The sequence below is a fragment of the Sminthopsis crassicaudata genome, chromosome 6, assembly GCF_048593235.1.
Source record: "Sminthopsis crassicaudata isolate SCR6 chromosome 6, ASM4859323v1, whole genome shotgun sequence".
Taxonomy (NCBI): domain Eukaryota; kingdom Metazoa; phylum Chordata; class Mammalia; order Dasyuromorphia; family Dasyuridae; genus Sminthopsis; species Sminthopsis crassicaudata.
In genome coordinates this window covers 124,878,195-124,894,718 of record NC_133622.1, presented here as the reverse complement: position 1 = coordinate 124,894,718, position 16,524 = coordinate 124,878,195, and the positions used below count along the sequence as shown (strand labels likewise).

Below are 16,524 nucleotides of genomic sequence, written 5' to 3'. Positions count from 1 at the left end.
CACACACACACACACACACACACACTACACACACTACATGTGTATTTATACATACACCTATATATATGTATATACATATATTTGTGTATGTGTGTGTATATATATATGCATATATATATATATATATATATGTAATTTTATTGTTTTTCTTTTCTGTCTTGGTTTTATAGCTACTCTATGATATCACGACCCACTATATTACAATTTTTTTTTCCTGAACTTAAACTCTGAGCAGAATTTATTGTTCTCTGAAATTCACTTGAAACATAATCCATTTTACATCAGCATTTGGGGTACCAAGATCATGTAGGTTTCCATTTTAATAAGGTTATTCTCATATGAATGCCCCATTTCCACAGTCCTTAATTCCTGGTGTTTAATAGCTCATTCTGTGTATTTGGTGAACTGTATCATTAGCACTTGAAAAACACTGAAACATTTTTTTAACCTCTTCTGCATATAAATAGCTATGCTGAGGTGTATGGAGAATTATGGGATGGCTTTGATAATGGTGCTGCCCTTTAATATATGCCAAGGGCATAACTATTGAGTCCTGCTATTAGAGAAGAGCTGATAATTGTAAAATAAGAGGGGAAGAGGTACTATGCAAATTATATTATTGTCTCAAAAACTCTCTCTCTCTCTCTCTCTCTCTCTCTCTCTCTCTCTCTCTCTCTCTCTCTCTCTCTCTCTCTCTCTCTCTCTCTCTTTGTCTCTGTCTTTGAATCTCTCTTTCTCTAGTCTCACTGTCTCTTTCTCTGATCTCTCTGTCTTTGTCTGTCTCTCTCTCTCTTTCACACACACACACACACACACACACACACACACACACACACACACGGGATTTTACCCTTCCCTACTCACCCTTCTTGGGTGGAGATTGTAATGATGGGGTGTAAAAGAGAATTAAGTGTTACTAGGATAATTGCCCCTATTTTTCCTCAGGGTATTCATGCATGTTTCATCCACAGCACCTCTTAACTTTACACCTAATTTGTAGAAACCATCAAATGCAAAATTAGCATGTGTGGTGCAGCTACTGTGACACAGACATAAACTTGCTTCAGAAGAGGCATGATTACAAAGTATGCATCCCTATGTACAAACAGTACATACTGGGCAAGTTTTTCCTTTTGCCAGAGGAAAGAGACTTCACACCTAATTTAGTTAGTATTAGAGAAAGCTACTCTAGACTAATTGTAGGGAAGGCCAGTCTGAACTAGCAAAAAGTCTGATTTAAGGAATATTTTGAATAAATAAAGTTTTATTACTTTCAAGTTCACACATTTACTCAGTAATTACTCAAGAAGGATTACTGGCTAAAGATCTCACCTTGACTATTTTAATGAATAAGACTCACTTTTAATCAGCAACTTTATTTGCATATACTATTTTATGTGCTAAACTTTTAAAAACCAATTTATTCCTCTATGTCTCTGCAAACTTCTATGTGGTTACTGTATAAGAAAAAGAAAGGATAAGCAGAATTATCAAAGTCCAGAATATTCGAACCTAAATGAAGATGTTTACATATTTCTAAAAAGATATTCTGCTATCTAGTTTAAAGCTTCCAAATTAGGTTGGTAGTTTTTCAAATGTTTTTCCAAAAGTAGAAAGTTAATGGAATTATAGCAAATAAAAATTTGGTCACATGTAGGTTTCAAATATAATTTGACTTGATAGAGACACCCATATAAGGCCTTTTCTTTATCGTATACTAAACCAAGGAAGGAAGTGAAAAAATAGTAAGATTGATTTAGTTAAAAGAACTCTAAAGTTTTTTTTTTCTTTAAGGGATGATGTTATTGTGATTTTTAAACATTACAAAGTACCATATAGTTTTGCATGAATAAGAGTATGGACTTAACTAAGTTTTTATGTAGTGAAAAACTATATTAGTTGTTATATTATCAATCACTATCATTTTATTATATATTCAACAATTAAAAGTTTATATATTATATAGGTTTAAAATATATATTTTTATCATACACTCAACTATTGCAATTTTCACTCTCAACTGAAGTATTTCAAGGGTATAAATGTAAGAATTCAAGCATTACTTTAGAATATGTTAAATAATAGCAAGAAAACAATACAGAACTTGATATGTGGGTTGTCTTAAAAACAATTCTGATGTTTGAAAAGATGTCTTAAACTGTACTTAAGAGGTCTTAGTAGTTCTGGTGAAAAAATATACTGTCAGAGATTAAAGCCCATGCAGGTCATCCAATAACTTTAGCTGCTACAGTAATAGATGGATTGTAGTTATTAGTACATCAAGTCAGAGGGGAGAAAACTATGGCAGGAATATTAACAGTTGTTACTGTTGTTACTTTGCAGTCCAATAAAGTGCCCGTGGTGCAGCCATCCCATGCAGTCCACCCTCTCACTCCACTCATCACTTATAGTGATGAGCACTTTTCACCAGGATCGCATCCTTCCCATATCCCATCAGACGTCAACTCCAAACAAGGTAAGAATTATCTCCTGAATGTCATTCCCCATAAGCTGGAGCATGGAGCAGAACAGTTTCTTGATGGTTTCTAAGCATTTATGTGTCTGGCAAGCTCCCCACAGTATATTAGTCATGTTGCTACAACACTCCAGGTACCTACATCAGGATTATCTTGCAAATGATTTTGCTGCACCCCAAAGTGATACAGAATGATGGATGGTTGACATAGGGCTAGAGCTATTTAGCTGATGAGAGAGAAATCATTTAAGAGGAGGTATGAGACAGAGGGAGGGAAAGAGAGAGAAAAAACACAACTTTGAAATATTGTTTTTATTTTGTATTTTTCTTGTGGAGAAAGATAAGGAAAGCAGAGGATAAACACTTTAAGCATCATTTAGTACCTTAAACATTTTAAGAAATGACTACCCCAGATTTAATCCTTAGTACCCTCTATTGTATTTGCATATCTCAGCATAAACTATGTCTAAGTTGAAACAAGAAGAATCCAAAGAGGATTTTTAACAGTAATGTGCTTTTTCTTAACTTATACATTTTCCATTTTAATAATGTGTGCATTGACGTCTTAAGAATTTCATGGTTTAAAATCCTTTCCCACTCTCTTAATGTTATTTTGTTGGGGTTGTTAACTCATTTCATTTGTGTCCAAATCTTCATGACTAGCCTATAGGAGTTGAAACCAACAATGGACTCATTAGCACCAAGTTCTAGCCAATTGATAATTACCAATAAATTATCACTGCCATAAAACCTTTGAAATTGAATGATCATTATTGATGATAATATTGGTTATAATAATAACTACAACAACATGATTCTAGGGTTGTTTAATTTTCTTTTAGTGCACTGATTCCCCACCCATATGAAATGTAAGTTCCAGTAAGGTAGCATGGTTTGTACAGACAACACTGAATTATTCAAGGACTTATTATTTAGGTCTTTTGCTTCTGTTCTTCCCTTCTCCAGCTGCCTGCCTTTTGGGTATTTCTTTGCTAATTAGCATGTTGGTTAGCTCAGTTGGCTAGAACTTGGTGCTAATGAGGCCAGTGTTGCGGGTTTCATCTTCCCTATAGGCCAGTTAATTGTATAGAGAAAAAATGTCTCCTTCATGAGCTCACTACACTCCTCTCTTCCCCAACCTCTGATCCCGGGGAGCATTCTAGCTTTTCTCAGTATAAACCCATTGCACCTATTAATTTGTGAATGCTTCCTTCACATCATCTTTCATTTATGAAAGTGCAGAATTATAAAGATATGTCTGTCCAAGATTGTCACTATCTTACATAGAATCCTGGAGTCACCAAATCCTCAAGCTGGAAAGGATCTCAGGATTCATCACTTCAGCCCCTTACTAAACCCATGTAGCCCTCTACATACATGACAACATGCATGGTATATGACATACATGACAAATGGCTGAAACTATATCCAGATTCTTCATGATACTTTTTTTTGAACTTCTGTTTGTGGTCACTCATCTTGTCTTGTATAGTCAACATCTGTTGGGACCCTGGATCTTTTAGAATCAGCTGGAGTCAGGATAATTAAAAGTCTTTAATCTTGTTCTTTTGTGATCTCGGTCAGGGGATTAGATCTAGCAATCTCCACACCTCCTTCCTTTCCCTCCACCACTAGGAAAATGAATCAATTTCCTCCTCCTACTCCACCCACTCATGTCACTTCCCCTTCTTTGTCCCCACCCACCGATCCAGCCAGCATAGAATAGTTGGGGAGGGTCATCCTCCAAACATGTTAATAGAGAATTGTCCAATTGGCAATTAGCCTCACATGCTCAATTATCCAAGTGCATCTGCTCAGTTCTAGCCCTTTACATCTCCAGCTTTCTTTAATTTTAGAACACAGGTGGTCACGCCATCCCTGACTTCTCAGAAAGAGAGATGAAAAGCACCAAAGAGAAGTGGGGATTTGCTATCGGGTTTCTGGGCAGAAGGATCTTATTAGAGACAAGTATGCACAAACCCATCATCATGGGAGGTATTACACAAGCACATAGCAATAACACACAGGCTATTAGTGATGACTCTCCCCACAGTCAGTGCAGGCTCAATGTGGTGTAACAAACAGGAATTGTACATGCAAGTAGTGATATAACAAACAGTATAAATCAACATCTTGTAAAAGATTTCCAGAAGTCCTAGAAGGAAGGTATGTAAACATCAGTCACACATACGCCTTCTTCAGCAACCAAGAGATAGTCCAAAATTAATCTATTGTCCATTGCTTCACGTGTTAGGGAATCCAATGATTCCTACAGATTTTGAAGTCCTGCAACAGTCTTATCATGTCTCAGAGAATCCAATGATTCCTGAGGGCTTTCAAGTCCAACCATTTTTGATGACTATGAATCAAACGCCATAACTGCCAGGCTGTTTCAGTGGTGGGCACGGTCAGCAACAGAATCACCCGATGTTTCTTGGGTCTTCTCCTTCGTTTCAAGAGTCTGCATCTCTCTCCGATGGACAAGGCAAATACAGCTTGTTGGCACCCATCTGATTCCTTCTCCATCTGTAGAGATACAAGCAAATCCTCTCCCCCAAGCAGTTAACCTATCTGGTCCCTTCCATTCACCACTTTCTGGGTCTCTCCACATGACCTGGTGATTATCTAAAGACAGTGGAGCTGCTCGCACTGGACACTGCCCTTCCGGTGGGTTATAAAATCTGTCGCCGGAGCCAGTGCATCTTTGTCAAAAATTAAAAAATTAATGGTATAGAGAACTAAATTTAGAAGTTCTCTAGGGTTACCCGTGGCTCCCCCTTTCTTTTGTTTTTGGAGGAGTGTCTTAATATCTGTTTCTCCTCTCTACTATTGCCTGCCCTTGAGGATTAAAAGATATGCCAGTGGTGTGTAAAATCTTATACTGTGCACAAAAGTGTGCAAAATGTTTAGAAGTATATGCAGGTCCATTGCCTATTTTTATTGCTTGTGACACACTCATAATTGCAAATGCTTGTATAAGGAATTCAATGACCACTTGGGCTGTCTCTTTTGCTGCTGGCATTGGCGTGGTGAATTTAAAGCACTGTCTCCCCTTAAAATGTCATATATGGTTGCAACTGACAACTAGTCAAGCCTAGCATGAGACGCATCCATTGGATATCTCCTATCAATTTCTGGAAGTCATTTAAGGTGTTTAGCTTCTCTGTTCTTAAGGAAAGTTTTTGTATTGTAAGCACCTTAGGATATACTTCATATCCTAAATATTGCAAAGGAGCATGTCTTTGAATTTTTTCTGGAGCTATGTTAAATTTATAATTCCTTAGTGTTTCTGTGGTTTTTTGTAGACATGCTTTTAACATTTGTTCCTCAGGTGCACATCCCAATATATCATCCATGTAATGTAATAACATTACTTTTGGAAATGCTTTTCTTACTGGAGTAAGAGCAGCAGCAACATACATCTGACACATAGTAGGGCTGTTTTTCATTCCCTGTGGCAAAACTGTCCATTCCTATCTTTTATAAGGCTCAGCTCAGTTAACGCTGGGCACTGAGAAGGCAAATCTTTTCATATCCTCCTTATCTAAAGGGATAGAATAGAAACAATCCTTAATGTCTATAACCCACAGAGGCCATTCTCTAGGCAATTGAGTAGGAATGTTAAGAATACAACCTGAATTCTCAATCTGGGATTTTATAGAATTGTGTGTAAATTTCCTCTATATAATATAATAATCAAAAACAAATTATATAATGGGCAACCTCAACTTTAGTTAAATAAGTGAATAATATGTTAATCCCTAGTTGATACAGCCTTATGGTGATACTGACATTAATGAGGCTATCAGTCAACAAGCATTATGAAGTGTTTCCCAAGCATTGGGTTAATAAGAATGGCAAAAAACATTCCTGACTTTAAAGGATCTCATGTTTTAATAGAGGAGATAGCAGTTAGAGAGGCCAGGAAAAGGCTTCTGAGAGAACTGTGGGATTTGAGCCTGAGTCTTTTAAGAAAGAGGCAGAAAGTGTAGAAAGAGAACATTCCTGGTATTGGAACATGACAATGCAAAGGCATGTAATTGAGAAATGGAGTATCATGTTTGAGGAATGGTAGATAGACCAATGTAGTGAGATTGTGGAAGGGAATAAAGTATAATACTGGAAAAACAGGAAGGATCCAAGCTGAGAAGAACTTTCAATGCCTAATGGAGAATTTTTTATTGAGGAAGGGGGAAGTAAAAATCATTTTGACAATTAAGTGGAAAGTGAATTAGAGTAGGGTTAGACAAATTACAATCATTCAGATAAAGAGTTGATACATTTTTACTGTATTGGGGTAACCAAGATAAGATGTGTATGAGAGATGCTGGGAAAGTAGAAATGACAAGATTAGCAACAGATTGAGAATGTGAGAGAAGTTAAGGATAACCCAAAAGTTTAGATTCTGGGTGATTGGAAGGATGGTGTGGTATCTTTAACAATTGCTTTGGACATTTTGAATTTGAAATTTCAATGAGGTATCCAGTTCAAAATGATAGTCCAAAAGACAGTTGATGATGGCTAGAGCTCTGGAGAAATTTTAGGGATGGATTTGTATATGTGAGAATCATTTGCATGGATTGAATTGACTGAATCCATGAGCTCTGTTATCACTAAGTGAGATATTAAAAATTCCTTCAGAAGGGAAAGAGAAAAGAGCCCAATTAAGAAGTTGTGGGGGATACCTACAATTAGTAGACATGACTTGAAGATGCAGGAAAAGAAATTGAGGAGAGGGATAGAAAGAGAAACAGGAGTTATGTCAGTAAATTCTAGAGAAGAAAATAATTCAAGAAGAAAAGTAATCCAATAGAGTTTAAGAAGGACCTTTGAGAAAAGTCTTGAGAAAAAGATTTGGGGTCAGGTTATCAAGCACTTATTAAACACCTGCTTTGTGCTAGGCACTGTGGGGATACAAAGAAAGGCAAAACCAGTTCCCTACCCTAAAAGATCTCACTATTTAATGAAAGAGACAGCAAACATCTGTGTACAAACAATTATGTATAGGATAAATCGAAGTAAACTAAGATGGAAGGCACTAATATAGAGCACAGAAAGGCTTTTCTCTATGAGGATTTTAGGTGATATTTCAAGGAGAGCAGGAAGCAGAAATGAGAAGGGAAAGCATTCTAGGTATGTGGGCCAGAGAAGATGCCCAGAGCCAAGAAGTGTATTGTCTTCTATGACAAACAGCAAGGAAGCCCTCTGGATCATTGAACACATGGAGTAAAGTTATGAGAAGACAGGAAAGGTAAGAAATTTGAAAATCAAGAGACAATCAGTATGGAAAGGGTAATTTCATTTGAAGCCAGATTTCAGAGTTTAGAAGTGGATATAAAGGAGAGGCAGCAGAGATACCCAGTGTAGATACCTTTTTCAAGTAATTCAACTGAGAAGAGGAAGAGATACGGAATGACAGATGTGTGCCAGGTTCAATAAGATTATAAGCATGAAAATGGCACCCTCCTTATCTTTAAGTAACCTGTAAGACATAGGATTCCATTTGTGCATAGATGAGTGTAAAACACAAGGAATGATGTAATTGGAAACATTTAAGGAGGGAGAGAACACTTCCTGGGGAGGAAAATCAAAGGGGACTGTGGGGAAGAGGTGGCAGTTGAGCTGGGCCTTGAAGGAAGAGAAGATCTTATACAGAAGAAACTTAAAAGAAAATATCCTCCAAGTATGGTAGGTAACCTATACAAATTCACAGAGATAGGAAAGTTCAGATCAAATTGAGAAATTCCAATTTGGCTAAAGTATGTGAAGGAAAATAATGTAGAAAAAACTATAAAGATAGGTTAGAGCCAAATTTTCAAAGAATTTAAATGCTAGGTTAAGGAAGTTATATTTTAACCTAGGCAAGAGGAAGCTATGGAAGATTTTTAAACTGGGGAGTGAAATGGTTATAAGCATGCATTAGAAATATTATTGTTGTTTGTCTTTCATTCTCAAAGAGGACCAATGGCACTGAAAGAATGATATATTGACTTGCAAATGAATTGGATTTAAGTGAAACAGAGTTTTGCAAAGTCATCAGTCTTACTCTGTCCTCCAGAACCATCTGGCTTCCTTGGTAAGACAGATCAGAATGATGGAGATGGCACCAGATGCAGTGGGAGACCTTGGCTTTTTTAAGCTAAGGATACTTCCAGGTTTCAGTTTGTCTGAAGCAATAATATAGAATAATTATCATCAATGTGGGGCAAAGTGGAGATTTTTTGCAGATGGAGGAGAAATGGGAATGTATGTAAGCTGTCAGGAATAAGTTTGTAGAAAGGGAGAGACTGAAATGAGAATGAATACAACCAATAGAATGGAATAACTTGCGCAGGTAGAGGGATTAGCTTTGGTAAAAAGGAAGGCCGCCTCTTAATATGAGACAGGTTAAGGGTAGGATGAGATAGTAGCAAAAGGCACCTGAATGATGAGATGAGGAAAAGGGAAGAAAAAGGAGCTCTCAGTGAATGGTTTCAATTTTTCTGTAAAATATGAGTCAAGGTTCTTAATTAAGATGAGGGAGAGGCAGCCATGGGAGATTTCAGGAAATAAAAAGGTTTGATAGAGTTACTATGGAGAGTATCAAATAGTAATTTGATAAGTAATATCATTGTGATCACTTGTCAGATTGGCTAAAATGACAGGAACAAATAATGATGAATGTTGGAGGGGATGTGGGAAAACTGGGACACTGATGCATTGTTGGTGGAGTTGTGAAAGAATCTGGCCATTCTGGAGAGCAATTTGGAACTATGCCCAAAAAGTTATCAAAATGTGCATAGCCTTTGACTCAGAAGTACTACTACTGGGCTTATATCCCAAAGAAATACTGAGGAGGGGAAAGAGACCTGTATGTGCCAAAATGTTTGTGGCAGCTCTTTTTGTAGTGGCTAAAAACTGGAAAATGAATGGATGCCCATCAATTGGAGAATGGCTGTGTAAATTATGGCATATGAATATTATGGAATATTGGATTGGAGAGACTTACATGAACTGATGCTGAGTGAAATGAGCAGGACAAGGAGATCATTATACACTTCAACAACGATACTGTACGAGGATGTATTCTGATGGAAGTGGATATCTCCAACATAGAGAAGATCTAATTCAGTTCCAGTTGAAGGACAGAATCAGCTACACCCAGAGAAGGAACACTGGGAAATGAGTGTAAACTGTTTGCATTTTTGTTTTTCTTCCCAGGTCATTTTTACCTTCTGAATCCAATTCTTCCTGTGTAACACAAAATTCGGTTCTGCACATATATATTGTATCTAGGATATACTATAACACATTTAACATGTATGGCACTGCCTGCCATCTAGAGGAGGGGGTGGAGGGAAGGAGGGAAAATTTGGAATAGAAGTGAGTGCAAGGGATAATGTTGTAAAAAATTACCCATGTATACATATTGCCAAAAAAAAGTTATAATTATAAAATTAATTTTTTAAATGTAAAAAATAAAAAAATACCAAAGGCATCATCAATACCAATATAATACCAGATATAAATGTGGGTTTTTTTAAATAGACACGATATTAAAAAATGTATCTACTTTGCTCCTTACCCTAAAGACTAGGAGATCTTTCTTACTTCTGCCAAAGTCTTCAGATGTATTTTGTCACTCTCTTAAAATGTGAGCTTCTTGGGAGCAGGGACATTTTAACTTTGTTTCTCTAGCACTTAGTATCATGTTTTGCATAGAATAGGACTTACCAAATGCTCTTCTTTCATTTACTTGTAGTCTGTGTCCAGCACTATGCTTGGGCCCAGATTATTAACAAAGACAAAAATAAAACAGTGCTTTACCTTGAAAACTTTTATATTCTATTGAGAGGAAACAACAGATACCCCAAAATGAAAAAGCAAAATATATACCAAGGAATTTTGGTGGCAAGGGGCAAGGGAGGCACTAGCAACTTGAAGGATCAGAAAATACTTGTATGAGAAATAATACTGGAGGTGAGCTTTAAAAGAACCTAGAGATTCTACTAAGTACTTGTAAAGAGGGAGGGCATTTCATACATCAGACAAAGCAGCCATATAGCAGCATGGTGAGAGAAGCTGAATGTTGTATATAAGCAACAGTGAGTCAAAGGTCAGTTTGGCTACAATGCAAAGCATATGAAGGACAATAATGGACAATTAACTTGGAAGGGAAGTTTTGTAGGAACATACAAAAGGAAGTTTTGTAAGGACATACGAAAGTCACTTTAAACACATAAAAAGCTGTTGGTTTCATGGACTTTAAATAGATTTAAATAGGTTAAATGTTACCAGTATTGATCTCTATAGTGACAAATAAGTCTGGCTTGTCTTCACTGGATGATTCCTGGAGTGAATTTACTTTCTTATCTGGATTGGACAGCCTTGCAACAAATGAGGTTTAGAAAAATACTATTATACTTCTATTTTCAGTTTGTGTTGATTTTTTTTTAATTCTAAGATCCTGTTTTTCACTTTGGCTTAGAGGTGACTCTGGATTCTCAAAAGTAAAGGCAATGAAATATCAGCTCTAATCTCTAGTATGCGCCTATCTAACAGGTTATTCATCTGTCATCTGGAGATCTGTCTAGCAAAGTCCATAGAGGTTCAGTTCTGGCAATTGGTGTTTTGTTTACTTTTTGAACCTAGAAATTTGTTAAGATGGTCTCTTAAATCATGAAAGGATTTAACCTATTTCAGAAATAGTAGTCACAATGACACAACTATGAATCTCTACAAGTATTGAATTATTACAATTTTTATTTATTTGTATCCTAATTTTGTAGAATCAAACATTGGCCACTACTGAAAAGACTCTGGCTATTGAAAGGCAGGAGCTACAATATCACATATGCTTATGAGTTAGAACTAAGTGTCTCATCCTGAATAACATTTTCAATTGCAATCTACACTTTTTTTCTTCTGGAAGCTGATTCAAGTCCTACTTTCACATCTCTCTGTTCCCCTTTGTCTCTTACAGACTTAACTTTCAATGGTCCGTGATTTTGTAGTTATTTTCAGCTCATGTAATTCCAGACCAGACTGGCCAAAGAAAGAAAATAAGCATTTATTAAATGCCAGAGTATACTCTGCTGAGGCCTTTAAAAATATTACCTTAAAATCAAGACAATCTCCAATTGATAAATGGTCAAAAGATATGAACAGACAATTCTCCGATGAAGAAATTGATACTATTTCTAGTCATATGAAAAGATGCTCCAAGTTGTTATTAATCAGAGAAATGCAAATTAAGACAACTCTGAGATACCACTACACACCTGTCAGATTGGCTAGAATGACAGGGAAATTTGATGCAGAATGTTGGGAGGGGATGTGGGAAAACTAGGACACTGATACATTGTTGGTGGAGTTGTGAAAGAATCCAGCCATTCTGGAGAGCAATTTGGAACTATGCTCAAAAAGCTATCAAACTGTGCATCCCCTTTGATCCAGCAATGTTACTACTGGGCTTATATCCCAAAGAGATTTTAAAGAAGGGGAAGGGACATGTATGTGCAAGAATGTTTGTGGCAGCTCTATGTGGTGTCCAGAAACTGGAAACTATGTGGATGCCCATCAATTGGAGATTGGATGAATAAATTGTAGTATATGAATGTTATGGAATATTATTGTTCTGTAAGAAATGACCAACAGGATGATTTCAGAAAGGTCTGGAGAAACTTACATGAACTGATGCTGAGTGAAATGAGCAGGACCAGGAGATCATTATATACTTCAACAACAATACTATATGATGATCAATTCTGATGGATGTGACCCTCTCCAACAATAAGATGAACCAAATCAGTTCCAATAGAGCAGTAATGAACTGAACCAGCTACACCCAGCAAAAGAACTCTGGGAAATGACTATGAACCACTACATAGAATTCCAATCCCTCTAATTTTGTCCGCCTGCATTTTGGATTTGCTTCACAGGCTAATTGTACACTATTTCAAAGTCCGATTCTTTTTGTACAGCAAAACAGCTGTTTGGACATATATACATATATTGTATTTAACTTACATTTAACATATTTAACATATATTGGTCAACCTGTCATCTGGTAGGGGGAAAGGAGGGGAAAAATTAGAACAAAAGATTTGGCAATTGTCAGTGTTGTAAAATTACCCATGCATATATCTGGTAAATAAAAACTATTAAAATATATTTTAAAAATTTAAATATTATCTTAGTCCATCCTCACAACAACATCCTCACTGGGAGGTAGGTGCTATTCTTATCCCCATTTCGCTGTTAAAGAAATGGAGGCAGACCAAGGCTGTGTGATTTGTTTATTTGTTTATTTGTTGTCTGAGACAGGATATGAACTCCCCAGACCCCAGACCCAGCACTGTATCATCACATCACCTAACTGCCTCTGCCAAAGGAGCCTAACTTTGGGGTTGTGATCTCAAGCAAATGTTATCAAAATGTGGTGGCTTCGACACTTCCAAATGTAGTCTGAAGCAGAGGCAAATGTAATTGAGAAATATTGAACAAAATAAATTAAAATGTAATAGATCATTTGCAGCCTGCAAAGATCCTTAGATATGCTTTAGTGGCCCCCATTGTTCTAGATTCATAATGATGAAATCATAGCTCTATCAATATATATTCTTCAGTAGATTTTCAGAATCAAAGGGGACTTTTGTGCTTTTCTAGTTCAATGCAGACCTGAACAGGAACCTTCCTCTACAAAACAAATTCTTAACCTGATATATGTATATAGATTATTAAGAATTTGTGAACTTGGGTGAGAAAAAAAATCTATTTCAATATGACTTTGTAACCCTATTTTATTTTATGCTTTAAAAACATTATTCTAAAAAAGGAATTGAAAATGGGCACATGATATTTTTTAAAAGGTTAAGAATCCCTGGTCTGCAACATCCTTGAGGAATGGTCCTCTCTAATAAAGGTGAGTCAAGTACCTCCTGAGAAAGCCGATTATACTTTGGGTCAGCTCTTATCATCAGGCTGATTTTCTTTACATCAGATTAAAATCTGACTCTCTTCAAATTTACTTATTGTTATTTTTTCTTTCCTCTAGGGCCAAGCAGAACACATCCAATTTTTCTTTTACTTGACAGCTTTTCAAATATTTGCAGACACATTTGCAGACAACTGTTGTCTGCCCTTAAATATACTCTTTTTAATGTTACATATACATGTAACTCATCTTATTAAACTCATCTTCTGACTAGCATATCCAATCTCCTTTGGATCAAGTCGATTAATTAATATTCTTCTCAAAACGTGGTACCATTTGGACATAATACTCCAAATGTGGCATTGATAAGGGGATAGAGACACTACTGGACTTAGAGCTGGGAAGAATTTAAATCTTGCCTTAATACTGAATAGTTATGTGGGGGAAGGGCCGGGTATACAAGCAAGAATTCAGAAAAGCAGAAAGAAGGGACCACACTCCAAATATGGGGGAGAAATGGGTTTTAAGGACTCAGTCTGAAGGTAGGAGACTTGTGTATGAGGCGTGATATATAGTTGACTCACAATGAGCTTATGGTCTACTAAAAAGTCTATATCTTTTTCACAGGAACTGCTATCTAAAAATATTACCCTTTTTGACCTCATGTCTTGCTTACTTTGGTGAAGGAAATGACAATGCACTTCATATCTTTTGCCAGGAAAATCCCAAAGGGGGTCACCAAGTGCTAAAACTTGACTTGGATATGAAGATTTTCCTGTTCTTTTTAGTTGCATTAGCAACTAAAAGCATGCGCTAGGCTCATTTTATACATCAGGAAACAGAGGCAAATAAGGTTAAATGACCCGTACAGGGTCACACAGCTAGTAAGTGTCTGAGACCAGATTTGAACTCAGGTCTTTTTGACTCTAGGGCCTGTAATCTACTACTCACCTAGCTGCTCATGGGCTCAGTTTTGGCTATTTCTTATTTCTATCAGCCTTCTCCCCTCTTTTGTTCTTCCTACAGTTTCAGGTGGCCAGCAGTTCAGGGCTTGGAATCAGGAAAACCTTCTTTAGATACTGACTACCTACAGAATCCTAGACAAGTCTCAGTTTTAATTTCCTCTTCTGTAAAATGATGTTAACAATGACATCTACTTCATGGGGTTATTGTGAGGAACAAGTAAGATTTTATTTCATATATATATATATATATATATATATATATATATATATATATATATATATATCCCTGTAAATGTTGTCAAATTTGAGTAAGTCATATTGGTATTTCCTTCTTAGGAAATTCTGTTTTCAATTTCAAAATTTTTGGTATATCCTAAAATCCAGATGGAACTCAATGGAATTTTGCATGAAAAAAATGAATATCACAGGAATATATACTCAATTTACCTGTATTACCTACATAACAGCAATCTACTCACTTAGTACCATTTCAGCCTCCCATGTGGATGTCTCTTTAGTTTTCACACCTCCAGAATGTGAACATAAATATTGAGATAGCCCTTTAAAGGAGTTGATTTAATGTGTTAAGAAGCCTTAATAGCTTTTTCTGTCCTAGGTTTTACTTCCCCAAACATATTAAATGACAACTTTTTATAGGCTTGCTCATGGGGTTCTCTCCCTTATTCCTTTTTCTCTCATAAAGTATAGGGTAAAATTTATTGAAAGAAGAGTCATCTGATACTAGAATTATATCTAATCTAATTGTACAATTAAGAGACACTGTGTGGCTAGGAAGAGGAGCATTTCCAGTAGGATGTTGCCATTCTAGGAAATACAAGTAATGTGGAACAAGGTGACTTTGAATCCCAGAAGTTTCAACTAGCTTTGCAGAACTTAGCTGAAGATGAAGTGACAGCCAGAAACCCAATGTATCATATCAAATGTGATATTATGAGGCTGAAGATGATTCCTAATTAATCACTGATCTCTGGTAGCAAATTTTCCAAATCTCATCCATGAGGGAGCCAGTTCAAATTGGTAAAAGTAGATACCTACCTAATCCTACAAAAGCTCCATAGAAGGCTGTTTACTTTACCTGTATCATCATTCCCCTTTTTTGTTTCATGCTGCAGTTCAGAAGAGCAGTATAACTTTTTCTTAGCTAAAAGAAAATAAAGTGGAATAAATAGCATCTTTCTAAAGTCAGTTTGATTAGTTTGAGTCAATAGTGCATTTGTGTTTTCACTGATTTCTCAAAAAGTCAAATGTTGTAACTGTATTACAAAAATATGTTATGCATTAATCAAGGTCTTTTCCCCTAGAATTTAAATCCCTTTGAAGTGAGGATAATAATATTCATAATAATAGTAATATAATAGTACGAGTTCATGTTTATGCAGTCATTTACAAAGTGCTTTCCTTCTAACTTCTTCCAAATTTACACAACAAAAACAATTTGATTCCATCTCTTAATTAAAGCATAAGGCATTTTACTTCTTTTTTCATTTATCTCTTTGCTCAGTGGCCTGTCGAATATAAAAATTTACCTCTCTTCTGTTCTTCTTAACAGGTATGTCCAGACATCCTCCAGCTCCTGACATTCCTACCTTTTATCCCCTGTCTCCAAGTGGTGTAGGACAGATTGCCCCACCTCTTGGCTGGTAAGAACTCTTTGACAACTTGGAAGTAGAATATCTGTACTTTCATACCTTTCCTTTTTCATTTGTTCATGTTAACTTTATGAACGGTACCATGGAGTAAAGAAAATTTCACTTCGTGAGGAAGGTGGTCAATTCATTTCAATTCAATTTAAAAGATTAAAAAAAATGTAGACTTTGAAACAGTTTGAATCTGTTTTGTAATATGTGTAGAAAATGAACATATAATATTTTTGCTTTGAAGCTCAGAGTTGGATGGATCGGTCTTGCTTTGGGCATTTGGTATGACTGCAAATAGATGGTTCTTAGGGAAAACATTTTTAAAAGTTTTTTATTAATAAACTTGTAATTTCTAGCACCAAAGGTGAATATATGTAATGGGGGATTTTTTCTTGCTAAAGTAGTGAACTTTCTTCAAACTGGGAAGAAAGAACTGTCAGCTGTCAGCAGAGCAGACCTTATATAGGAATTGAAGATATGAAAACAGTTCCTGACTTTTGAGCAAGGTGG

The 16,524-nt window shown here is 36.2% G+C and overlaps 1 protein-coding gene across 8 annotated transcripts in view; it reads left to right on the top strand.

Moving 5' to 3' along the window:
• The window catches only part of LEF1 (lymphoid enhancer binding factor 1), a 168,992-nt gene that overhangs the window by 109,545 nt on the left and 42,923 nt on the right, over positions 1-16,524 (top strand). For all 8 annotated transcript variants that reach the window (XM_074272869.1, XM_074272863.1, XM_074272867.1 and 5 more), the window contains exons 4-5: positions 2,344-2,476; positions 15,927-16,017. In XM_074272869.1, coding sequence (XP_074128970.1) covers positions 2,344-2,476; positions 15,927-16,017 — 224 coding nt within the window. The remainder of the gene's footprint in view (positions 1-2,343; positions 2,477-15,926; positions 16,018-16,524) is intronic.